Consider the following 26,758-nt stretch of genomic DNA (forward strand, 5'->3'; position numbering starts at 1 on the left):
CAACTATTTTTAAGGAGACTGAAAGAAACAAAACCAACCCATAAATTATTCAGATATATCCAATATCTGAATGAAAATAACAAGGTCTAGAAAAGTTTTAAAAGGGGGGGTAAGAGTAATCAATGAGATTTTGAAAAATTTAACACCTGTTAGAATTTTCTAGAAAATCCATTTCTACTTCCTTAATCTACTAAGATATAAAAGAACAGTTAAATATAATTTTTTAGTAAGAGAAATACATATAAATATTATGAACAAGCTAAAATGATTCAAACATTTCCAAGGGCATACAGTTATTATGCCCTTCAAGACGCTGAGAAAATGCTGTTAAAAATACTTTCCGAGAACTTAAAAGTTCCTTAAAATGTTCTATGGAAATGGTATTTATGACACACTTACCTCCTCTAGGGACTGTGAGATGTTATTACTGGCAAAGTCACAATTTTTAAAACCATCCAAAAATAATTACAAATTTATGCTGAATGACTAAACTTGCTATATTATTACAATGAAGAAGAGGATATTTGTTAACGTCCATAACCAAGGTTCAAAGTGCCACGGGCCCATAGAGAACAAACCAATGGCTAGTAGTAGTAGTGACTCTTCCTGCCTTTGACAGGTAGGATATTCTAACACACAGATTCAGACAGGATGGTGCACAAGATACATGAGATCGGTGGGTGGAAACATAGCTTAGCGATGAGAACAGAGGTCAGAGCATCAATTCTATTGATATTCCGGTTCTGCTAATTCTAAGCTGGACTTCTGACAAATTACTAAAGTTTTCTGAGCCTAACTGAGTGCTCATTTATAAAGTAAGGACAATGATTCTACATGCTATAAAACAATTGCTCAACCATTTCTATTATTTCCACACTATAGAGGAAAGGGACCACTGTGTGTCTGCTATTTATATTTATCCTATAACTCCCTAATATTTTATCTGATACAAAAGTAGAACAGGTATTTGTCCGTTCAAATATCTACTGCAGATCAAGTAAGTACTATTCATTGCTTTCAAGGTGGAAATGAAGCACTGAATATAACAGATACCAGCGATTGGCCAGTTTACTGAATAAGATGCACATGCATGAACACACATACACACACACACACACACAAAACCTCTACCTATAAAGTTTATATCCTTTTTTCTAGCTTAATTTTAAGTGGAGGAGTGTTTTGCTTGCATCTATGTCTGTGCACTACATGCATACCTTGTGCCTACTGACATCAGAAGAGGGTGTCCGATCCCCTGGAGTTATAGATAACTCCAGGTAAGCCATCATGTAGGTACTGGGAATTGAACCTGAGTCCTCTGGAAGAGAAGCCAAAGCACGTAACCACTAAGTCATTTCTGCAGACCCTGAAGTTTATATTCTAAGGAATAATCACATAAATAAACAATAGATGGTCTGGTAAATGGAACTAGATAAGGTAAGAGTCCTGTACCTCCCAAGGGGAAACTCAAAACAAAGGCACACAGAAAACTCAAAACCTGGTATGACTTGGGGCATATTGAGTAAAGGGGAGACCAGTGGGTCAGATGGAAGAAACAGCAAACTCTTTTATGGCCTATGTGTGTTCTCTCTCATGTGACATGGTTAAGTGGGGGTGGGCATGTGACTTTGTGAAGCACAGGTTTAGCTCCCAATATATTCTCATTCTGGTTTGGTTATCTGTGCTGTTCAGTATGTTAACTGTTCTAAATTATATATGTTTAGTTCCTCCCTATCCTGTAAAGATAAGTGCTTGCTTATACAGCTAAAAGAATTAAGTAAAATCAGGTGAGACATTAAAGACCTTCAGTCTGTCTGTATTCTCTTGTGTGGGTGCCACATAGCACACTGGGACCTAGAGTCCAGTTCCAAGACTACCAAAAAGCTGTAAGCTCAATGGCAGGAATATACAGCAAGGTGCTGTTTTACATTAATATTTTCACTATTAGAATTTATCTCCCTACTGAAAACTTTCCCATAACTTTACCCATTATTTTGTCTTTTAAAGTCTGGCAAATTTAAATGACTTATTTCATAGCCAGATTAATTTACTTTTCTGCCCCTGCTTGAGGACAGTGATCTATTGGACTAATCTCCAAGAAGGGCTGTATGACAGAAAGGATGGATTAAGTAGTATTCGTGTAAGAGGAGAGACCGGGGACCTTTCATTTGTTTGTCTGTTTCTAGACACTCTAGTCTGGAAAGTACAGGAAGAAATTAGCATCAGTAGTTACAGTTTGGAAGATAAATAATAAAGTGGGATGCCAACTTTTAATGTTCAAATGTTGAAATATTTATTTGTAAATACTAATCTGTAAACAAAGACTGAAATCCATATTGCTCAAAGAATTAAAAGCATATAAAATCAACGACAACTTCACTAATGGAACAATATGAGCCACTAATGGTGATGCAGACACTTAGAGGCTGAGACAGGGAGATTGCACGTTCAAGGACAACTTGACCTATTCTAGGGAGATCCTGTCAAAAATCTCCCAATATAAAAGCCTTAAGTTATCAGTTCCTATCTTTCAACCTCTTATGATCTCAGGAGGGAGGCAGGCAGCTTTGCATAGCTGCATCCTCCAAACCTTGTTGTTTTTTTTTTTGAACAGATCACAAAACATAAATAATCTTAGTGGTCTTAACAATTTATTTTTAACTCAAGAAGCAAAGCCTACCAAATATTTACAGGAAAACAAAAACAGAAGTCTGTGCCCTTCAGGTCTGTCCTAAGTCAGCTGGCCCACCCTGCCACCTTTGCATGCCCAAACAGATCAAGTCTGAGTTGTGAGCCCAGCAGAGAAGGTGCACTTTCACGTTTACAGGAGGAAGAATAAGTTTGACTCAGTTTGACTCGAGTGTCAGACAGGCTTTGGGGAGGTGAGCTAGTGACATCCATTTGGTACGCTGCACTGCACTGGAAATTGTACGCTCACTTTCTTCTGGGAAGGGAGAAGAGCTGAGGAGTAGATCTGTGAACAAAAAGAGAAATGAAAACTAATGGCTGATCTCAAATTCAATTGAGCAGCAGATTTAAAAAAAAAGGTATGAATACCAGAGGTAACTACTACAAGAATATTTTTCAAAAGTTTTCCCATAAATTAACTCATCCTAAATGGCAATTCTTAGCCAGACAATTCTCCATCTCAACCCCCGAGTGCTGGTACATTTATAATGTGTGCAAACATTTCTCATTAGTTGGTACAGACCACTAACGCATGTTTCAGGGTTGACCAGAGCACAGGCTACTGTCACTCAACTATCTACGTTACTTATTGTCAACTACTAGTAAGGAGAGTGGGGAACAAGCCCTAGGTGAAAGAAGGCAAACATGAGGGTACAAAAGAAGGTAAAAGGTGAAGCTCAGGAGGGTTGGAAAGGATAATAAGAACAAGCAGCCACAGTATTAGGAACCTGAACACCACTCCCACCTGACATTTAGAGTTCTGCTAGGTGTCACAACACTGTTGGGAAGGCATAGGCTTCATGATAATCCAAAGCATCTCATGCGTGAATGCTTTCCCCTAAAGAGAAGTGCACAGAGCAGTCCTGTCATGGCTGCGGCAGGCCCAAGCAGACCTAGGAAGTTAGTTCAAGGAGAACTCTACTTGAAACTTGGTCTGGTGAAGACTGAAAAATCTGTTCACTTGGAAAGAGAGAACATGCTATCAACCAAAATGTAAAGTCTGGAAAGGGAGAACACCTTTGATGTGAGGCATCTTTTCCAAATAGCTAAGAAGCACATTTCAGAAGGGAGTGAGCAAAGGTGGCCCTGTCTGTCCCCTTACCCTACACAAGTTAGTAGGTTCTCCATACCATTTCAGTAATGTATGCTTTTGGTTAAAGTTCTCTCTTGCTACTGCAACCTCCCCTAACTGTTCACATAAATAGCAGATTAAGTATTTCTTTTTGTTGTTGTTGTTTTTGTTTTTTGAGACAGGGTTTCTCTGTGTAGCCCTGGCTGTCCTCAAACTCAGAAATCCGCCTGCCTCTGTTCTTAGTATAAAAATTTTGAACTGAAAGATGGCTGGGTCACAAGATTTGTAGCACTTTAAAACCTTTTGTTTTATCTTTTGTTTAATCTTGTTGTAGTACTGGGGATTAAGCCCAGTACCTCTGGCATGATAGACAAATGCTACATCCAGGCCCACATCAGTGCCATTAAGCCAACACTCATTACCACAAGTGTTCTAACTAGAAAGGTTCCTGATACTAGAGCTCAGGAGCACACAACACACAATTCAGCTCATGTTCAATAAGGTAGTCTTCTGTCCCTGTTCCATTTCCTTTCCCAAGCCCAGCCCAAGGCTTCCAAGTGGCCACCTGGTGTGGGGGCCAGGGCTAGCCCAGATTTCACAAGTACCTCCTTTGGCTTTAAGATGAAATATACTCTTTGAAGTCATCTGCCTTTTCCTCTCCAACTCTCTGAACTTGGCCTTTTATTTTAATTCTGTAATCTAACCTTTTAGCATTTTTCTTTAAGGGAACCTTCAGTTTATTACTTTGTTCTCTTACCAGTTCCTGCTCTGAGGTCCTCCCAGAATTCTGTTTATCTGATGACATTTCCCAAGCTCTGTTATTTCACTCTCTCTGACAAATAGAGAACTAAGTAAGATTGTCCAAATTATGAATCCTAACTCACTTTTTTCATATATACCCGAACAACCTCCTCTCCTTTACTTCATACTCTAATGCTTACTGAATCTGGGCCCATTTATGGTATCTCTAAATGATCTCAACAATGATGACAGGGTCTTCGGTAACAGAGACATAGAGCAGACACAGATGTACACGCATACTTGGCTAGCAGATGCCAAAAAAAAAAAAAAAAAAAAAAAAAATTCTGACTGTTCTTCTGGATCTTGCTGACCAAGTTAGATGAACTGAGCATTACAGCATAGCTGTGGTATGCGGTAACTGTAATTAAAAGGGGGGAAAAAGAACAACCCTTTGACTTGTAAGATAAATAAAAGGCATACACAGAATAAAAAAGGCTGGTCATAAGTATTTTTATGAATGCTCCTAAAAATTAGACTAAACAGTGAAAAGTCCCATTGACAAGGCAAGGAGCACAGCAGGAAACATAAATTACAGTAACTATCTTAAAAGGAGGAAGCCTTCCAACAAATTCCATGTTTTACTCTTCACACTGCTAGAACTTGTTATCAGTACAATGCAATGATTAAAATGACATAATAAAGCAAGAATTAAAAACAACATAAAATGGGGTATAACACAACCAAAGTACCAGAACTGACAGCCAGGAGAACACACATATAAACGTGAAGAAAGCAGTGTGTGGATGCAGTATTCTGCTTAAGGATCAGCGCACCAAATCAGAAAGAAAAAGTATCGGAGTAGCCTCTATTAAGGAACATGATGGGCTAGCATGTGATCACTGAAACTCTCCTAACCAACTAACCAGACAGAGTCAGGGTACGAAGATGTGGAGAAAGAAAGAAATGGTTCTAGCCGTCTTGGTTTTTTAGAGGCTCCATAATTATGAAATAGAGACAATGATGTATTTAGAAAACACTGAGGAAGAGACTTACTCATACCACATTTCCTTAAATACCTAAAACCTGTATGTTAAACACTAGAAAATGATCTTTAAAAAGTAAACAAAACTGCTTAGGACAATGCTAACGTTCTCCATAGGATGGAGAACAAAAAACAAAAACCATCCATCCATTCATTCATTCAAACACTCCTCATTTGGTTCCTTCCATACATACGACTTCTCAAGAGCCAGTGTGAAAAACATAAATAAATCCCTTACATGCATGGTGTATTCTCAAGAAGTTAATATTTTAGAGGGGTTGATTATGATGTCCACAAATAATATCAAAACATTGTGAGAACTGTAAAATAAATCCTATGGGTATGACTGGCTGTACAGTATTTAGATGGGCGCCATCTGTTTTATGTGTGCATTATATGGTGCATATTATTAACCATGTCACACTGAGAAGAAAAATACAGGCTGATGCATGTTGACATATATGCATATAAATAAAAACTGAAAAGACTCTCTGAATGTCATTCATATTGAAAAGCCAGCATTATGGTTGGTACAAAAACACTCAAGATGACAGATGTGATATTTTTGAAAAAGCAAGTAATTGGCATTGCACATAGTAATGAATGAATGATGAATCACAGTAAGTTGAAACAACTTTAAGCCATAAAAGAAACTCAAAAGCTGTAATAAGGCATTGCTTTAAGTCAGTTTGGATTTCTTTACCTCACATTTGTGTCCATAAAATCAGCTTCCTCAACCCGTTTTTATTGGACAGGATGTTCCTGTAATCCTGTAATGTCAGCATTTGAGTATGAACATGAGTCCTTCAAGACAGTAGTCTTCAAATGGAGGTGCATGCACACCCAAGAGCACACAAACTTTGCAGGGCTGCAACCATGGGGAACGTAAAGGAAACCAATGCTTACATTCACATTCCCCATATACTCTGCCTGATAAGCTTGTGTCCAGTGAGCTATCTCTTCCCAACAACCCTTTCAGAGTAGCCTCCATATGTAGCAAATGCTTACCAAAAGAATTTTCCTAGGCTTAAAACTCCTCTAGAATGAGCTATAGAGAATCCCAAGAGAGCACAGGAACAATAGCAGCTTAAGACAGATCCTCTGGATAGAAAGCAGTAGTTATCTGAGCTCATCTGGGGACACTGGGGAAATTTTAGGACATTCCTACACAGCTATCACTTAAAAATTAGACTCTCTTCCCAAAGAATGACTTGACTACCTAGTTTGTTAATGGAGATTTTTAGATTGTATGGTAGAGAGTAAAATGTGCCAATCTTCTGTACCAATTTCAACTTGAACTTTTAAAAAATGTAGGTGTTAAAAGAATAAGGTTTATAAGATCACTGTGTGTATATATGTGTGTATGTATATTTTTCCATACAATTAAAAGTAACATCTTTCCTTTAACTCCAGTTTCCAATTCAGATAGTTTCCCTGATAGACACAGATATCATGTTTCTGGATCAATTCTGGGGTGTGGTCTGCAGTCTGGCTTGAATTTGAGTCATGTAAAAATTGGGTGTAAAACTTGGGCCTAGTCAGCAGGGAGGATAGTATTACTAGGTGTACATGTTCCTCGGACTGGAGCAAATCTCCTGGCCTCATCAGTTCTCTATGTTTGCATTGGTGGTGGAGCTTAGGGAGATGGACAGATCAGCAAGATGATGAAAACCAGGAAGAAGGTGAATGGCACTTCCATCATGCTGGAAAGGTGCACCATGCCTGCCACTAAAACACTGAGCACAATAAGCTGATTACTCTAGTGACAGGACTTAGTTATTCCACTTTAAGGGTCTTTTACTGTACTTAAAAGAAAACCTATCCCCCTTTCCGGAGAGAGGGGACAGCATGTGCTCTTGTTTAAAAAGCTGAGAAGAAATCCTTGAGAGTTGTTGTGAAATTGTTCTCCAGTAAAGGAAGACTCTGAGCTGCTGCAATGCCTTGTTGTCACCATCAAGTGTGAAAAGGAAGCTAAGGCAGGGCAGAGACTCTCTCTGCTCACGTTTGTGGAGCTGTTCTGCCACCATAGCCGCTTACCCTGACCCTTGCCGTGAACTACACATCTCTAACCTCCAGGAAGAATCAGCATGGTTCTCAGGCTCCCAGGTGTCTCAGGCAGGGAGAGTCATGAAGTCTCCTGCCAAGACCACAGATGAGCTCACCAGCAGCCGCACCCCAGCATCCTGCCCAGTAGCTTCTGAACTTTACATGTCAGCCTTTTGTCAGATCCTTAAAACAGGACAAACTAAAACAAGATCCTATCACCCAAAAAGCTTAAGAATTCTTACATTATGTGATTATTTTAAACATGCTCCCTTTTCCTTCTTCTATATTATACAAAGAACAGATTAGGGTCTCATAAAGAAGTCTTTATTCTCTAGACTGCCCTAAATTTGTTTACTTTAAAAAAAAAAAAGTTCTCTCAGATTCTTAATTTACAAGTACTCTGGGACAAGGATGAAAGACAGCAGATTGTTAATTAATTAAGATTTTAGAATAGATTTATTAAGCCAGGCATGGTAAAGTACTATAATCCTAAATGAGGCAGAAAGGACCATGTTCAAGGCCAGCCTCAGCAGAAACTACAAGACACATAGATGGATGGATGGATAGATAAATAGGCAGGCAGGCTGGCTTAAACAGGCTTATTGACATATTATGAACTCTACAGGCTTGATTAAAAAGCACATATTTATATTTTCAAGTTGTTAGTCCTTTTACTTTTCAGTAATTCCATTCTATTTTAGCTTCTGCACCATACCACAGCGCTGCAATTACATCATCTATAATTAGCCAATTCCCAGTATAATTACGAGACTCACAAGTTAACTGTACCATCTCTACAGAGGTAGCCAAGTGCATGGGAAAGAACATATATTCTGCATGTCTTCCTGTTACGATAGATAATTTTAAATGAAGAAAAGTAGTGTGTTAGAGTCATTTAAGAGGAATTCTCTATGTTCCTGCTAACAGGGTTTCTGTATTTCTAGCACTGGATTTCTTATCAGGAAGCTCTTTACTGTTAAGCTCCTTGCCTTTGAACATGTTAGAACACTCCAAACCCTAACTCAGTTGCCTCTTAGTTCCCCTCTTACATGACAATCAGACAAAGACACATAAAGTGGTTCCCAACATGCTATCTTATTAGTGCAAACCACCATTTTAATACACTTTTGTATCCATGCTGTCCATAACTCCTAAACAAATAGAATAAAATGCTATTTTACCGAATAATCAATGTGTTAAACAGTAACTAGTAATATAGCACATGTGTAATGGCTCAAGCAAGCCACTTAACACAGGGCAAGAATGAGTAATTCAAAAAGTGCCATGGCAACAGTTATCAAATGTTTACCAAATGCCAGGACTGAGATAATGTTAGATGGATGAATTGCCTCACTTTCACAAAAGCCCGAGATCATTTGAGGAAATGGAGAACTATGTAGGTTAACTAGCTGGTCAGGGCCGGTGTAGTCTCAAAGCCAAGTCTAACTGAAATCTTAAGTCTGTACCTTCCTTTACAGCTTTCAGGTTGCACTACCCAGGGATCATGCTACACAATTTAGAACAAATACTATTGCCTATACTCTTCTAAGCCTAACGGTGAACTCGAACTGTTACTAATCAATGTTAAACAAATTTTAAAAGATACCTTAGCAAGGTATCTGGGTTTTTTGTTTTGTTTTTCGTTTTTTTAATAAGGAGTCTCTTCCCTCAAACTCAAGACACTTCTCAGGATGCTAACTATGAACAATTGCTTTATATTACAAAGAAGGTTAATTACAGCTGGTGAATTCCTAAAGCACTCACTGCAGTCTGTGCTCTTGTATTTTCAGATTAAAGAAACTAATTGATCAAGAAACTGAGTCCCAGGAAAAGAAGGCGCAAGAAAAGGAGAAGAGGATCAAGGCCCTGAAGGAGGAGCTGACCAAGCTGAAGTCCTTTGCTTTGATGGTGGTGGACGAACAACAACGGCTTACAGCTCAACTCGCCCTTCAAAGACAGAAAATCCAAGCTCTGACCACAAGTGCAAAGGAAACACAGGGTAAACTAGCCCTTGCTGAGGCCAGAGCTCAGGAAGAAGAGCAGAAGGCAACCAGACTAGAAAAAGAACTGCAGACACAGACCACAGAATTTCACCAAAACCAAGACAAAATTATGGCGAAGCTCACCAACGAGGACAGTCAAAATCGCCAGCTCCGACAGAAGCTGGCAGCACTCAGTCGGCAAATTGATGAGTTAGAAGAGACCAACAGGTCTTTAAGAAAAGCCGAGGAAGAGCTGCAGGATATAAAAGACAAAATAAACAAGGGAGAATATGGAAACTCTGGCATCATGGATGAAGTGGATGAGCTCAGGAAGCGCGTGCTGGACATGGAGGGGAAAGATGAAGAGCTCATAAAAATGGAGGAGCAGTGCAGAGACCTCAATAAGAGGCTTGAGAAAGAGACAGTACAGAGTAAAGACTTCAAACTAGAGGTTGACAAACTTAGTGTAAGGATCACGGCTCTGGAAAAATTAGAAGATGCTTTAGATAAAAGCAAACAAGAATGCTACTCTCTGAAATGCAATTTAGAAAAAGAAAAGATGACCACAAAGCAATTGTCTGAAGAGCTGGAGAGTTTAAATGCCAGAATCAAAGAGCTAGAAGCCATTGAAAGTCGTCTAGAAAAGACAGAAATCACACTAAAGGATGATTTAACTAAACTGAAAACTTTAACTGTGATGCTTGTAGATGAACGCAAAACAATGAGTGAAAAATTAAAGCAAACGGAAGATAAGTTACAAAGCACCACCTCTCAGCTCCAAGCTGAGCAAAATAAAGTAACAACAGTGACTGAGAAGTTAATTGAGGAAACCAAGAGGGCACTCAAGTCCAAAACTGATGCAGAAGAGAAGATGTACAGTGTAACCAAGGAGAGAGATGACCTCAGAAATAAACTGAAAGCAGAAGAAGAGAAAGGACATGATCTCTTGTCAAAAGTTACTATATTGAAAAACAGGCTTCAGTCGCTGGAAGCAATTGAGAAAGATTTTGTAAAGAACAAATTAAACCAAGACTCCAGTAAGTCCACAGCAGCATTACACCAAGAAAACAATAAGATTAAAGAGCTCTCTCAAGAAGTGGAAAAGCTGAAACTGAAGCTAAAGGATATGAAAGCCATTGAGGATGACCTCATGAAAACAGAGGATGAGTACGAGACCTTAGAACGGAGGTATGCTGCCGAGAGAGACAAGGCTCAGCTTCTGTCTCAGGAGCTGGACCATGCCAAGATGGAACTTGCCAAGTACAAGTTGGCCGAAAAGACAGAGTCCAGCCACGAGCAGTGGCTTTTTAGGAGGCTCCAGGAGGAAGAAGCAAAATCAGGGCACCTGTCCAGAGAAGTGGATGCATTAAAAGAGAAAATTCACGAGTACATGGCCACAGAGGACCTAATATGTCACCTCCAAGGAGACCACTCCCTTCTGCAAAAGAAACTCAACCAACAAGAAAACAGGAACAGAGATTTGGGAAGGGAGATTGAAAACCTCACTAAAGAGCTAGAAAGATATAGGCACTTTAGTAAGAGCCTCCGGCCTAGTCTCAACGGAAGAAGAATCTCTGACCCGCAAGTATTTTCCAAAGAAGTTCAAACGGAAGCAGCGGACAGTGAGCCACCAGACTACAAGAGCCTCATTCCTCTGGAAAGAGCAGTGATCAATGGTCAGTTCTATGAGGAGAACGAGGACCAGGATGACGACCCTAATGAGGAGGAGTCTGTGCTGTCCTTCAGATGCAGCCAGTCTTCTTCTCTTCCTATGAACAGGAAACTATGGATTCCCTGGATGAAATCCAAGGAGGGCCATCCTCAGAATGGAAAAATACAAACCAAGTCCAATGGCAACTTTGTACAACCTGGAGATCTAGTTCTAAGTCACACACCTGGGCAGCCACTTCACATAAAGGTTACTCCAGACCACATTCAAAATACAGCTACTCTTGAAATCACAAGTCCAACCACAGAGAGTCCTCACTCCTACACCAGCACAGCGGTGATACCAAACTGTGGCACCCCAAAGCAAAGGATTACCATTCTCCAAAATGCCTCTATAACACCAATTAAGTCCAAAAGCTCTACAGAAAGCCTTATGAACTTAGAGCAAAGCATGCCCCCAGTTACCATGGCAACCTTTGCCAGAGCACAGACCCCAGAGTCCTGTGGTTCTGTGACTCCAGAACGGACAATGTCACCTATTCAGGTTTTGGCTATGACTGGTTCACCTAGTTCTCCTGAGCAAGGCTGCTCCCCAGAGCCAATAGAAATCAGCGCCAAGCATGCAATTTTCAGAGTCTCCCCAGACCGGCAGTCATCATGGCAGTTTCAACGTTCAAACAGTAACAGCTCAAGTGTGATAACTACTGAGGATAATAAAATCCACATTCACTTAGGAAGTCCTTACATGCAAGCTGTGGCTGGCCCCATGAGACCCGCCAGCCCTTCAGCACCGCTGCAGGATAACAGAACTCAAGGCTTAACTAATGGGGCACTAAACAAAACAACCAATAAAGTCACCAGCAGTATTACTATCACACCAACAGCCACACCTCTTCCTCGACAATCACAAATTACAGTAAGTAATATATATAACTGACCACCCTCACCCTCATCCAGTTCATACTGATATTCTTGCAAGGAACTCAGTCCCTTTTTAATCACCCCTCCAAATCCCTTAGAAGAATGACTAAACCTGTACTTTGGGAAGATTTGTGCATGGACTGAACAAGAGTATCTGGAACTAACTATGTGTTGCCTGCATAGTCACATCAAGTGTGCACTTACTGTATATCTTTTTATTTACATACCTGTATGGAAAATATTTAGTCTGCACCTGTATAAATACATCTTTATGTATTTCATTTTCCATAACTCACTTTAATTTGACTGCAGCTTGTCTTGGTGAATTACTTAACATTATAAAACAGTAAATAGTTTGTTACTTTTGCCATTGCTTGCTCAATTTTCATTTGATCATTCTGTGTTATATATCTGCATGTACAATATCATTTTATTTCCTGTTTAAGATGTCCAATAATTTTTCCTATAGAATAAGCAGGAGCTATTTGTCATATATAGTTCTGGTCACGTATTAGAGGAGGAAAAGTGGTTCCGCTCCATGACTTCAAAATGAACCAAAATAACTATGGCAAACTTACTGCCATGCTTGAGATGTACTTCAGTATTTTTAGTGCTCAAAAGAGAACTATCAGAAGTCAGAAAATGTTTTCAGATGACAGGATAAAATAATATTAAAATGTTTCTATTAGTGAGCACACAAATACACTGATGGTAAAAATGAAAAGCTCTGGGAGGTGACAGGAAGCCAGAAAGCAAGTTTGGAACTACAAGTTAGCTTGACTATCAAGGGTTGCTTAGGTTTCTCAAGCAGACTGAAACCCCATACAGCATATATTACATCTAAATCTGGAATCAGCCACTATGACATAAACTTCTGGACATTCTCCTCCAAAACAAAAGTGCAATTCTTGTTCTGTGTTATTTGGTTCCCAAAATTACTTAATGTGGGTGCTGCCCTACCCTGCTTGTGAGTAAGGCTACAATCAGAAGCATACAATTTATATTTCTGAAAGAACTCTCAAGAAGCAAATAAAAGCTGCAGATAGTTAGGAGCACAAGTTAAAAGACTTTTTTAAAAATAAGCACGCCACGTGGCAGCAGAGGTAATCGTGTGATTTCTTCTGTGGTTGCTATGCCATTCACCGGGTACATGAAAAAAAAAATCTCTGCCAAAGCTTCCTAGAGATTGACACCAAACTCCTTGTAGCCCCCGAGCACACTCCACACCTCAGGGCAGAGAGCACAGCTTTTAAAGGAACGTATTAAATTACACATCGAGTCCCCAAGTCACATTCTAAAAGGATGACTTCAGAACGGCTAATTCGCCATTTTCCCTTTTCCATTCCCGTTCCACACGCTTAACTGTTAAAATTTGGTGTAGTCAGTTTTACTGCCAGTTATTGTTTTAAATGCAGTTCATCTCAACATCCAGGCAAACTGGGAAGACCTCTCAAAAGTCAAAGGTATCTTCCTCTCCCCTGTAAAATCAATTTTATGATACAGAGCAAGGATTTGTTGACAGAAACACTTCCATGGTGATGAACTGCAACACCAAGGCTGTGGGCTTGCATCATGATTAAATAAATGTGGAAGAAAGCTGAGGCGGATGATGAATGAGGAAGCTTCTGTTCAAACACATTTATCTTGGGGTTGGGAATCGGCAGAGACCCAACTGTATTACAAAATACATGATGGTCTAACTGTTTTCAAAGTTATTTTTAAGTCGAGTTAGGATAGAACTCTGAAAGGAACTACACAGCTCACTGCAGTCCTCTCAAAGTCGACAATGAAAAAAAGGGCTCCTTTTAAAGTCACTAAACCAGAGGGCACATGTGAGATTTGAATGGTATCAAACAACTAGTCACAAAATGATGAATGGAAACCAGGAAGAATTCAAGAACACAAAAACACAAAGGCACAGAATGAAAACATATTTCCACAGCAATGGGGGAAACAAGCAGAGAGAACCAGCTGAGGGATTCTTCTCATCAACTGGGTCCCACATGGATGTCCTGAGCATCCTGGGGAGGGGCATCCACGTTTGGCATATTGTAACTAGTAAGAGTGTGGAAGCTCCGGCTGCCCATCAGCCCAACTAGTTCGTAAGGTTTTTTTTTTTTTTTAACGCGATCTATAGAAATTCTTTTTAATATGGTTTTAGAAGGCTATATGTGCTCGACTGTGAGAGGGTAGAAATCATCATTGCAGATCAATTATAAATAGGCTTCCTGGGTAGTTAATCTCTATTGACTGTATTTTGCAGAGCCTCTAAGGACTAGCTCTCATTTACAAGAGTGCAATAATTAACATAGAAACATCAAAATGAACTTAGTAGCTTCTCGTTACTAAATCACACAAAGTTTATTACAACTGTCACTAATATCTAAAGTCAAAGGATTCTTTTTCAATAAGATTACATATAAAATATAGATTCTTGTCTCTAATTTTAACTTTTTGATAAGCTGTACATACGTATGATAGACATACATATGTGTGTGTGTGTGTGTGTGTGTGTGTGTGTGTGTGTGTGTGTGTAGAGGGAGAGAGGAATGAGAGAGTCTGTGTGGGAGATTACAGAATTTCCATTCACTGAATTACTGGAACATGCCTGCAAAGGCACAAGGACTAAGGAAGTGATGCTGGGAACTCCTCGTAAGAAATATGTGAAGGCAGAGGCGCACTATCCATGAATGGCTGATTGAAGACTGTTTTTGTAACTTTTATTGTTATTTTCTTAAAATTATGTGTATGTATGCGTGTCTCTGTATGGATAAGTGCTTGTGGTGCTTGAAACTTCTGAGATGTCTCCTCAGCCCCAAGAGCTCCTACTTTCTTTCATTGGTCAGAGTCCCTATTTCAAAGCCAAATTTCATTTACTCAGCCCCACTAATTTCATTAGCTTTTTAAGCTGTAGAATTCTACCACATACTTAAATATCCTGGCAAGTTTGCTTGTCATCTAAAAGGCGTAGCAAAGTCTTGACAAGTTTCTGTGGTGGGGGCAAGGGCAAGTAATGGCAAGCTAAATAACTACCCAGAACAGAGGATGGCACAACTCTAACCCCAGCCCTCAGCACACTGAGGCAGGACAAGCTCTGGGCCAGCTAGGGCTGCAGAACAAGGCCGTATCTCAATCAATCAAACAAACAAAAACCTAATGAAACATAAAAGCAAGTAAAGGCAAAACCTCTCCCAAGATAATGTCATTGTTCTTTATGGGTGAAAATCACATAGCCATCTTTACTAAAAGGTTATCACATTATAAGGAATGCATCCTTACATATATTAAAGGATTTCTCAGCTGGAACCAGAGGTGTTTCAGATTTTGGATTTTTTTTTTCCTTAAGGATATGCAAACACACATACATGTAAGATAGCTTGGCGATGGAAACACCTTTTACATATTGAACCTAAAGATAATTTTATACAATATTTTGAGATAATTTTATGCACAAATGAACTGATATAGTATGAAGGGTTTGTTTTCCTGTAGTGTCATGTTAAGTGCTCAAGGGGTCTGTATTTTGGAGCATTTCAGGTTTCAAGTTTTCCAATTAGGGATTCTCAACCTAGGCCTGTGCAAAATGGTGACAGGACTATATAAATTCTAATTAGAAGGTCCCCACAATTCTATTTTACAATGCTGAGGCTTTAGACATGCAGTCTTTGAGATCCTAAAAGGGTACTTTTGTATTATTAATTACTTAATTTACATACCAAACACTGCTCCTCCCATCCCTCCCTCCCTCCCTGAGTCCCTCCCCCTATCCCTCACCTCCTTCGCCTCTGGGAGGGTGGTACCCCTGGGTATCCCCCCACATCAAGTCTCTGACAGATTAGGTGCATCTTCTCCCACTGAGGCTGGACTGGGCAGTCATTAAGACTAAGCTGCCTGTCTGCTACAAATGTGCTGGGAGATGGAGGCTGGGGGTAGAAGGGACCCTTTCTCCATTCTGTGTCTGTTCTTTAGTTGGTGACTAAGATTCTGAGAGCTTCCAGGGGTCTAGGTTTGTTGACTCTCTGTAGGTCTTCATGTGGGGTTTCCATCTATTTCTGAGCCTTCAATCCTTCCTCCAAGTCTTCCAGAAGTATCCCTGATCTCTATCTAATGTTTGGCTGTGGGTCCCTGCATCTGTTTTTCTACTGCTGGGTAGAGCCTCTCAGAGGACTGTTATGCTAGGCTCCTGTCTGCAAGCAAAACAGAGTATCATTAATAATGTCAGGGATTGGTGCTTGCCCATGCGATGGGTTTCAAGCTGGGTCGGTTATTGGTTGGCCTTCCCGTTGGTCTCTGCTCCATCCCTGCATTTCTTTTAGTTGGGACAAGTTCTGAGTTGAAAGTTTTGTGGGTGGGTCTGAATTTCTGCCACTGAGGGTCCTACCTAGCTACAGAAGGTGGCTTCTTCAGGTTCCATATCCCCATTGTTAAGCATCTCAGCTAAGATCACCAGCATTGACTTATGGGAGCTTCTCCTATCCAAGGTCTCAGGGATTTTCTAGAGATTCTCCTTTCCCATCCCAGCTGCAGATTTCCATTCATTCTCCCCGCACTCTGGGCTTCTCTCCCAAACCTGATCCTGCTTCTCATTCCCCTCCCCTGCTCCTCTCTCCCCTCCAGTTCCCTTCCAGCCTCTGCCTCCTATGACTATTTTGTTTCCTTCTAGAAGGGTAATTTTATTTTCAAACTGTTATAATCAAAGATTCTATGATGTTTTTATTTATTCAAGTAACTCTAAATTGAAAACATTTTATAGCTTCTTTCATACTGAGTATATATATAAAGTAGGTCTTTAGACATATTAAATGAAAGGACTTTATTTGCTTCAGTTACATTAATTTCTGTTATTTCTACATTCTTATGTTCTAAGAATTTCATTCTTTATTTTGAAGTGCCAAGAGAAAATATAATTGGACAAACCACATGTAGCAAAAATAGAGGAATCAAACATGCTTTTCTTTGCTTTTCTTTTCTCCCCTTGTGGCATTAGTGGTATAGGACATTGAACTGGGGTCTCTTAAACTCAAGGCAAGCATTCTGCCACCTTAGTACTTTCCCAACCACAGCAACCTTCTTATGATCTGTATGTAACTAAGTTAAACCCAAGACAGCCTTGTGAGATTCTCCTAATGTTAACATTGTTCTCCACCCCACCCCTGTCCCCAAATGGAATCAAACTGGGATCTCTAAAAACAAGAATCTATCCTAAGCTACAATCTAATAATCTGCTTGTTTTGCAGCCTGAAGTTGGAATTTCACAGCTATAGAAATCTGTATATTGCTACTGGCAAGTGTTGCCCCTATTCTTGGATTATTTTAAACTTGCCCCAGGAAATGAGACTAGTTTGCCCTCTAGAGGGTGTAATGGAAAATGAGGTTTAGTATTTATTAGGTGGGATGTTCCCAGTCTCATAACGAGTAAAGTACAAATAACTAAATCTTTAAAGTGATCTGTGGCAGGTGGCCCGACACCAACAAGCTCTATTTCTTCCCCAAATCCAAAGTCCTGAATTTATATCCCTATTCTTCCTGGGTCCAGAACACACTCTTGAGAGTGCAGTCTAAAGAAACAAAACCCAGCAAACATAAGACAGACAAGTGACTTGCTAATAAAGTTCCCAAAACAAAAGTGCTGTTAAATTGATTTTTATTTAGATTAAACACCAAGCCCTTTCCTTTCTGAGAGACCCTTTAAACTATCAAAGCTAAGAAGCACTTTTAGCTTCTTAAAGCTGTAAGTGGTCAAATGCATCAGAGAAGCAGGTATCCCAAAGAATCCTCAGAGTCCACTGAGAGAACTGTCTAACACCTCTGAGTACTGTAATAATTTGATAATGAATTAAAACTGTTCCTATGACAGAATTGACAAATTCATTGTCATTTCATCAGGACAACAGGCTATCATAAGAATTCACTCCTGGCTAACTTTGGGCATCAGTCAGCCATCGCAGGGAAATTCTCTTTAACTACAGCCTCATTTTAAAATTTCTATTTAAAGTATTACTCAAATTGGAAGATGATTTGAGGAATAGGTGAGAAATTAACAGGGATGAGAAGCTGAGGTGGTCCAGGGATGTTTCTATTAAAGGCCCACTTGGCAGACCTGGAGCGCGTGCAGGCGAGACCATATCCCATCATTCAAATGCCACACACGTAGTGCAGCTGAGCTGGTTCTCAGGAAGGGAACAGACCAGTTAGATTGTGACAGGCCTTGAATTCAGTGACAGGAAGTGCTCTGTGTCTCCACAGAAGGCTTCTAGCTAATCAAGCTACGTAATAGGGGAGTGGAGGGGGACTAAGAGGAAATGAGTCCTTTATGAAATATTTCATTTTTTGACAACCCTAATGTGTGTGTGGGGGGATTCTGTTAATTTTAGAGATAAACTAAAACAGACTTTCTAAGTTTTTCATTAGTATGTGACAAAACTGACACAGTAAAGACATGCCTCTCACTGCCCCATTTTCTTTCCACTGAAACTACTTCAATGCAAGGTAAAGCAGTCAGTATAAACTGTATTCTACTACTTATGGTGACAGACATGTTTGCCTAACATTACCCCAGATAAATGCCATTTCAACCAACACCCTAATAATGCACTTAAACACAGGAAGGGCTCACCCACCATTGTTCTATCTGGATAATATTCACAATTCTCATCAACTGAAACAATCTACCCTGAGAGGCCTAGCCCAGAGTTCATTTCTTATAAAACAGTCAATAAAACAGGCAATAGTGATTTATTTTTCCCTCCAACTTTTCCTGAATCCTAAAGCTACTGTTAGGCCAATAGCCAGTGACTGTGAAAAGTCAAGACCCACAAATAGCAGGTGTGGGAGGGCTACATGTCCTATGGGGCAGAGAAAGACCACAAGGCTTTCTCATCATCAAGAAGAACACAAGGCTGTCTCAGTCTCCATCCTTACCTTAAAGCATGATTCTGCAGGCAAAGTACACAAATGCCAAGCATGAAGAGTGAGCTTTGGATGGGGCCACCAATTGGTATAGAGAATTAACATAATTATTATATAATAGAATTATATGAGCTTCAAATATGGCAAGCAAAAGAGTGACCATGACCAATAGGAGAAGCATTATAACCCAAACTCTGGAATTTACAAGTAGGTGGCTGTCTCAAGGCCAGATGATGACCTCTGTTGGAAGTGGAACTATCCAGTAAGGTTCAAGATATCATCCATAAAGACAAGCCTCATCAACTTAGTCTACTTCTAATGCCTCTGCAGAAGCCTAGAAGTTTGTCCTAGTTTGCATTCCTAGATCAGGAAATCTACTCTTCAAATAGTGTCATATCTTACTAAGGAAAAACTGATGCTCTCATTAAAAAACAACAACAACAACAACAACAACAACTTGTCTACTTTCCCAGTTCAGGGAAAAGGGAACATGTTATGGTTCAATTCTATCAGCGTTAAATTCTGTTTCTAATTTGGCCTCCCATGCCCCCTCATAACAGTTAACAGCCTCTTTTCAACACAACCACCCTTCAAACAACTCAAAATAATTCCTTGAGAATTTCTTTCTATTGATAGGTTTGTTTTCTCCCTTTTTAAAAAGGGAGGAGGGAAGAAAAAAAAAAGCAAGCTACTTCCTTTTCTGTTTTGTCTTTTGATGACGTTTTGCCTAAATAGTGTATCAGATACTTCTGTCACCTACAAACAAACAAACAAATAAGTTTTGGGTCAAGGAGAAGTTATGTGAACCTTGTGAACATACCCAGGCCAAGACCATCCTTTAGGGAGCAGTGGAGAAAGTCATGTACGGGGTAGCAGCCATGCTGAGGGTGTCTCTCACAGCATATTCACGAGCAGTCCACTTACTCATATAAAGCTCTTCTGTGAGTATTAGAATCGGAAAAATTGACTCCATAAACTTTGGGAAATGTCAACGCTTCTGTGACTGGTGACTTAAGCTTCCAAGAAAGCACTGAGAACCCTGGGGAAACAGTGGACAGTTCCTTTTGGGTTTGTTTGCTTTTGCTTTACCTTTTCGTGAAACCTATCAACTATGGCCACATTCCAGGTTTTTCTCAGACTGCCAATGAGGAAGGAAATCTGCTTCGAGGGGGACATCCTGTCCTCACTGCATACTTCAGTGCCAAGAAATGGCAGATCTCCCCAGACTCCAAGTTTATGTAATGTGTCTGCTTGGTCTAGACACAATGGCTAGGGTGGCCAGAAAGGTCACTGGCAGAGAGGGCAGGATTTCCTTTCCTGCAGGCCAATCAGTGTGTGGATAATGGTTCAATCACAGCACAGTATTCAAGTAATGAGAAGGGTCTTTTCAGGACTAGTTAGTTATCCATAAAGTTGTACAGACTTGTACAAAAGATTCAGACACAAGTAGGGCTCCTCAGACATTCATTTCTAATTCTAGGAAAAGGATGTAGCGGTACTTACAGTAGAAAGGAGGGAGCAATGAGTGTGGTGAGTGTGGTGAGAAATTATGTAGTTTGCGTACACAGTTAAATGATGATTTCTCGACAAGGGTTCTCTATTAACATCCCCCAAACTTCAGTGCTAACAGTTACACACACACACACTCACACACACACACCAATTGCACTGCTTCTCTTAAGGGGTTCTAGTCCTCCTCCTTCCTCATCACCAGGTTCAATACCTAGAAACCTCTGTTCCCCCACAATCACGATCTAGTTATCACTATTTTCCATTCTTTCTTTCTCTGCCTCCACCACTTTCAGCCCCTGCTACTCTTCCCTTAGTCCAGATCTCAGTACAGACGGTACTTTAACAAAGTTACTGTATATAATCCTCATCTTTCTAAATCAACTTTTACCCCCATACCACTCAGATCATTGCAATTCTCTAGCCTTGTACCAAGGAATAGCACATCCATTGGTGCCCCGATGATGGCTGCTCTAACTTCCCAGCAAGGCTAGCTTCCTGTGCTGCCCCATCCTCCTCTCACTGACCACACCCTTCAAGCTCAGCACAATGCTCCTAACTGCATGCACTTTGGCCTTCTTTGCCCCTTTGGTTCTGGGACTGGGTTGTTCGGCCTTTGCTCCTCATATTCTATTTATTTTCTTTCCTCAAGTACATTTCCTTTGTAAACATCCTTCTATTTTTCAATCGGCCATTTCCAAAACCACTTGTAAACACTGCATCTTCGTCACAGCACTGTAAACACTGCAGCTTCGTCACAGCGCTCACCTTCACCCAGTCATGGGTTACCTCTCCTATAAGACACTCACAAAAGCGGGAATCGGCTGTGAATTTGTTCAGACACATCCATGTTTCTCACAACAGCTCGTGCCCACTTTGTTCAGAATCACCTAGAACTCCTCAGGTTTCTAATCTCAGGAAACCCAACACTGCAGAGGACCTTCATCACTACAGCTCCTCAGGGACTGTTAAAAAAACAACAACACACTTTCAGAACCGAGGCCTACACTATTCAAAAGTTAAATATTGCCCATAGGAAGTGCTAAACAAAGTCCCCATGGCTAACAACACACCTGGACTCTACAAACCACAGGGCACAGATGCTTTTATGAAAAGGTGGGAGAGAATAGAGAATTGCCTTCACATGAGGCTATAAAAGGCTCACAGTAACAAGACAAAGTGGCACTGTAAGGAAAGAACATGGACAAAGAATCATTTTTCTGGGCCAAAGGTGATGAGAAATAAAGCCCAGTTATGGGCACTAATCATCCAATTCCCATAACGTCCATTTACAAAAACAGTACCTCCAACAAATAAGGGTAGATTAGAGAGAACAGAGGATAAACCAGGGAACGACCAAAAATAAATAAATAAAAATAAAGCAAAGATATAATGACATTATAACCAAAAAATAAGAACTTTTTTAATAGAAATAGAAAAAAGACAAAGATAATAACAATTTTAACAACTAATACATAGCTGGCACTTTGACTATTTAAGAGGCCTCCTCCTACATTATATCTCTATCCCCCAAAGAAGACTTGCAAGTAAATCCCCAGATGGAGAGTACAGGTAATTTAGGTTTCTACTGCTGTGATAAAACACCATGACCAAAGCAACTTGGGGAGGAAAAGATTTCTTTCAGCTTACAACTGTATCACTGAGAGAAGTCACAGCAAGAGCTCAGAGCAGGAACTGAAGCAGAGGCCACAGAGGAATGCTACCTGCCTGCTGGTGTTTGCTCCTCCTCATGGCTTGCTCGGCCTGCTCTCTTATAATACCCGCTGAGAGTCTGGCAGAGCTCACACCAATTGTTAACTAAGCCAATGCCCTACAGACTTATCCATAGGCATTTTGAATGGAGGCATTTTTCTCAATTAAGATTCCTCTTCTCAGATAATTCCAGCTTGTGTGATGTTAACAACAGCAACAACAACAACAACAATACAAGCCAGGACAAGAAGTCTGCATGGGTCAAATGCTCAGGAAGAAAAAGAAGTTGGTACCAAAACTAGAGTACAGAGAGTGAAGTCTGATTGACTCAATGACTTTGGCTCTAGCAACTAAACCAAAGCTTTTAAATGATGTGAAACTCAGATCAAGGGGGGGAAAGTATTGAAAATTAATATAAGAGGTGCAAATAAGGAAATTCAAAAGGAAACGGGAAACAAAAGGCTATCAAAAGGAAAAACAGGAGCTGGAGGGATACCCCAGTGGTTAAGAGCACTTGTAGAGGACCCAGATTCACTTGCCAGCACCCAACAAAGTGGTTCACAACCACATAATTCTAGTTCCTGGGGATCCGATACTTTCTTCTTACCCCTGAGTGACCCATACAAGCACATACATACTAGTACACAAAACTCTTACACATTTAAAAGAAAAAAGATAAAGGAAAAGAAGAAGTTAGTAATGGAGCACGCCTACATGCCTTTAATCCCAGCAGAGGCAGAGGCAAGTAGATCTCTGAGTTTGAAACCAGCCTAGTCTACTAAGCTAGTTCCAGGCCAACCAGGACTATACAATGACATTTTGTCACAAACAAAAACAAAAACATAAATAATATATAAATAAAAGAAAACAGCAGAGACAAGAGAAAAAAGCAAATGAATAACAAGATAAACAATGAAGAAAGCCCTTTAGGGTTAGTATAGTTTATTTTACCACCATATTTCTAAATGTGATGCTGTGTTTGGCACAAAGAGTGAGCAATTCGGTTAGGAAAGATTTGAAAACTATATTTCAATGCTTATTCTTGGAATACCCCTTGTGCCCACATGTAATTACCACAGAAAGAGGGACTGGGAGTGACTAGGTCCAACCAAAACCCACATTACGTTATGGAACAAAGGTACCAATTTACCCCTCACCTCAAAACTTAACAACTCTTCAGTATAAAGCACAGTGCTGGGGCGTTGTTTAAAAAACGAATGTTCTTTCACAGGAAGTTAATGGAAATGAGATAACCAAGCTAGATGGTCTCCCTATGAAGGGCCCCTTGCCATATAAAACTAAAACTTTAAGGGGTAACGTTTCATTGAATAATGGAAAGTTCTAAGAAAATCAAGAGACTTAAAAAAAAAAGCAGCATATGAAAATTTGGGCTATCTGCCAGCTTTACTACCTGTTATTTCTACCCTTCCCCCCTACCCATGAATTAGTGGTGATTTGCCAGATGATATAAGACAAAAGAAATGAAGGCAGTCGTTTTCCAAGGGCACTTTTTCCTGGTTCAGCATTTCCTTCTTTTCACCACTACACCTATCACAAATACGTATGCGCTCTCCTAACAAACACTGAAATTAAAAAACAAAAACCGTTAACTTGAAAACGCACAGCCTTGACCAAGCATACCAAAGCTGGGTTCCAGGGGAAAAGGAAGCTCTGAATTCATCTCCCACCTGCTAAGGACAGTCGTGCCTGAAGTCTTTAAGTGTCCTCAGTATCTATAGCTACCAGCACGATTCTGCAGTTCCTGGAACCAAGCCCACCACAGAAGGCACACTGCCTTCTCATACATTATGTTGCCAATACATCACCAAAAAAGTTCAAAGCATTTAAACACTAATTTCCTTGAGAGAAGCTGTCTCCCCAGAATCTGCTACCACCAACAGCACCCCCACAGTCTGCTGCTCTACTATGGACCAAAGCTTGCTTTCTGTGAAGAAAACAAAACAGGATTCTTAAGGAAAGTGGCTAGAGACTCCGACTGAGCCAAACTGAAAACATCGCATGCACCTGCAGTTTTCTGGTCACTGAGACGCACAACCATCTAAGTGACTGTGGCACACCCAGGGTCTACAGAGTGCAACGTTTCTTTTTAAGAAGCAGCGGACAAAACAAGCTAATTCTCTGAGAATGTAATGAATTTACTTTATAAATATACTTTTCTATTGTTTCCTAAACAGAGCTTTTCTTCATTGAGCCCATCATCCTTCAGACTTGTTATCCATTCCAAATAGCGCCCTTCATGCTGAGTTGAAGATTCAATAACTTTTAAGTTTTTTCTTCCATGAATGAACTTTCCAACTTGCTTAATTCCCTCCCAGACATCTGCTTTCTGATGAAACCCAGGAGCCTTCGAGTAGAACAGTCACTGTGTGGTCTTAAAAGAGCCACATGCATGAATCTCTCTTGCAATATGCACTCCAAATTTGGAAAGAAAATTTCTTGGAGCTATTTGACGTAACATTCTATAAAAATGATCCAATGGATGACACATTTTACAGCTCTATATTTCATTTACAGAAACAAGTCCAAGTATTAAATTCATACTGTGAGAAAGAAAAAAAAATATTCTCTGCCCCAACACAGTTGCAGGAATGACAATTGGGGTTGTCTTAATAAAACAACTAGTCTCTGCTGCCATCTAGAGGTAAAAACTGCATAATGCAATCAGTCGATAAAGCTCAGCGTTTGACAATTTTTAAGCTGTAAGTCATTCTTCTTCACCAATACACAGCAATACTACTGCTGAGCTCCACGATCACCATGTGTGATGTTAGGTGGGTGTTTCAGACAGAGACCTGCGGGGCTTAGGCGCTAGTATCTGGGCATGCCATGCACTTTAGAATCTGATGATCATCCTGCCAGGTGACCACTGGGCCAAGGCACTCCTCTCATGGGACTACATTTCTCCTACATTGGCAGGTCCGAGTTCCCAGTGAAAGAAAACATTGGGATCCATCTATAGTAGCTTCAGCTACAGCAGTTTTTCTCCAAGAGCGGTAGGCTACCCTTACCTGCACCAGAACAAATTACCCTCAAGAATTTATTAAAGATATGGATTCTATATATATGGTTACAGAACAACGTAAGTGACCCCTCACCAAGGACTCTGGACACTAAATTATAGAAAACGTCTGTACTTCTTGACAAAGTTAAGGGGCTTCACAGAAAGCTATTTGGGAAAGGCTGAAACAGATTTCAACTGAAGCTTCTGCCGTTCATGGTTAGGTGTTTAGGGGACACGCATAGAAATGTCCTTATCACTACTAATTTTCCTGTTTCATGTCTTAACAGTTTAGTATAGCATCTTGTAATTATATGCTTTTAGAAAGTGTTGAGAATAACAAAGAGCTCTTACAATACCACTAACCTGAGCGGACCACTAATGTCATAGATGCACAATCTTCTGCAACAGCCATTCTCAACCTGTGGGTCTTGGTTCCTTTAGGTGTAAAACAACCACCTTTCACAGGGGTCACCTAAGACCATCTGCATATCATATATTTACATTTTGACTCCTAAGAGTAGCAAAGTTGCACTTATGACGTAGCAACAGGAATAGGGGCCATCACAACATGAGGCACTGTATGAAGGGGGGGCAGCATTAGGAAGGTTGCAAACCACTGATCTACAGGTTCTGCATGCCCAACCTGAAATTGAATGTTGTAAGTCTAATTTCTTAGTGCCATTATAATGTCCTAAGTGGACAACTCCACACCTTATCTTACATGACATGTAGTGGTCAATACACAGCTACACCAAAACTAATGTATAAAATTATATTCATTCTATTGTATAATATATATGTATGTATGTATGTGTATATATATATACATATACACACACACATATATATATATGGCTTTTGTGATTAGATGTGGATCTCATTGTGTATATGCAGATTAAGTCCCCAATATTCAGACATTCAAAATACTTCTGATTCCCAGTGTTTCAGAGAAGGAAGTCAATTTGTAGTTCTTTTCCTTCACACATAAATATTAAGTGTGCATGTCTTAAATCTAGTTTCTTAAAAAAATTTCTGTAGAAGCATTTTCCTATAACTTGAAAAGTTATTAAAGTCATTACTATGTAATGACATCATAGTGCTTCTATATAATCATACTTTAATTCATTTACTACACCCTCATTATTGTTATCTATGTCCACTTTTTCATTCTAATTAATGCAAAATAACTACCTTTACTCGTCTCTCTAGTTACTTTCTAGAAAAGGTCTCTAACTTTAAAAAAAAAAAATGGAGATGAATTTTAAGGTACTTGAAATACAGTGCCAAGCTGTTCCTTCGTTCATTTGGACATTGATTGCTGTTGTTGTTATTATTATTTAAAATAAACGACAAACACCTGCCTGTCTGAGAGGCAAGAATGTAGACACTGCATGTCAGTGCTAGATGAGACTAAGAAGCCAAGTCAGGAGCCATGAGACTGGAAT

At 39.9% G+C, this 26,758-nt stretch overlaps 2 protein-coding genes across 3 annotated transcripts in view; one reads left to right on the top strand and one right to left on the bottom strand.

The window, feature by feature from the left end:
* The window catches only part of Cmss1 (cms1 ribosomal small subunit homolog), a 298,119-nt gene that overhangs the window by 259,489 nt on the left and 11,872 nt on the right, over window positions 1-26,758 (bottom strand). The window lies entirely within an intron of this gene.
* Window positions 1-26,758, top strand: part of Filip1l (filamin A interacting protein 1 like) — a 238,822-nt gene that overhangs the window by 203,784 nt on the left and 8,280 nt on the right. For both annotated transcript variants that reach the window (XM_021185160.3, XM_029470280.2), the window contains one exon: window positions 9,380-12,155. In XM_021185160.3, the coding sequence (XP_021040819.2) occupies window positions 9,380-12,155 (2,776 nt within the window). The remainder of the gene's footprint in view (window positions 1-9,379; window positions 12,156-26,758) is intronic.

This window comes from Mus caroli, unplaced genomic scaffold (assembly GCF_978045245.1).
Source record: "Mus caroli unplaced genomic scaffold, Mus_caroli_1 scaffold_17, whole genome shotgun sequence".
Taxonomy (NCBI): domain Eukaryota; kingdom Metazoa; phylum Chordata; class Mammalia; order Rodentia; family Muridae; genus Mus; species Mus caroli.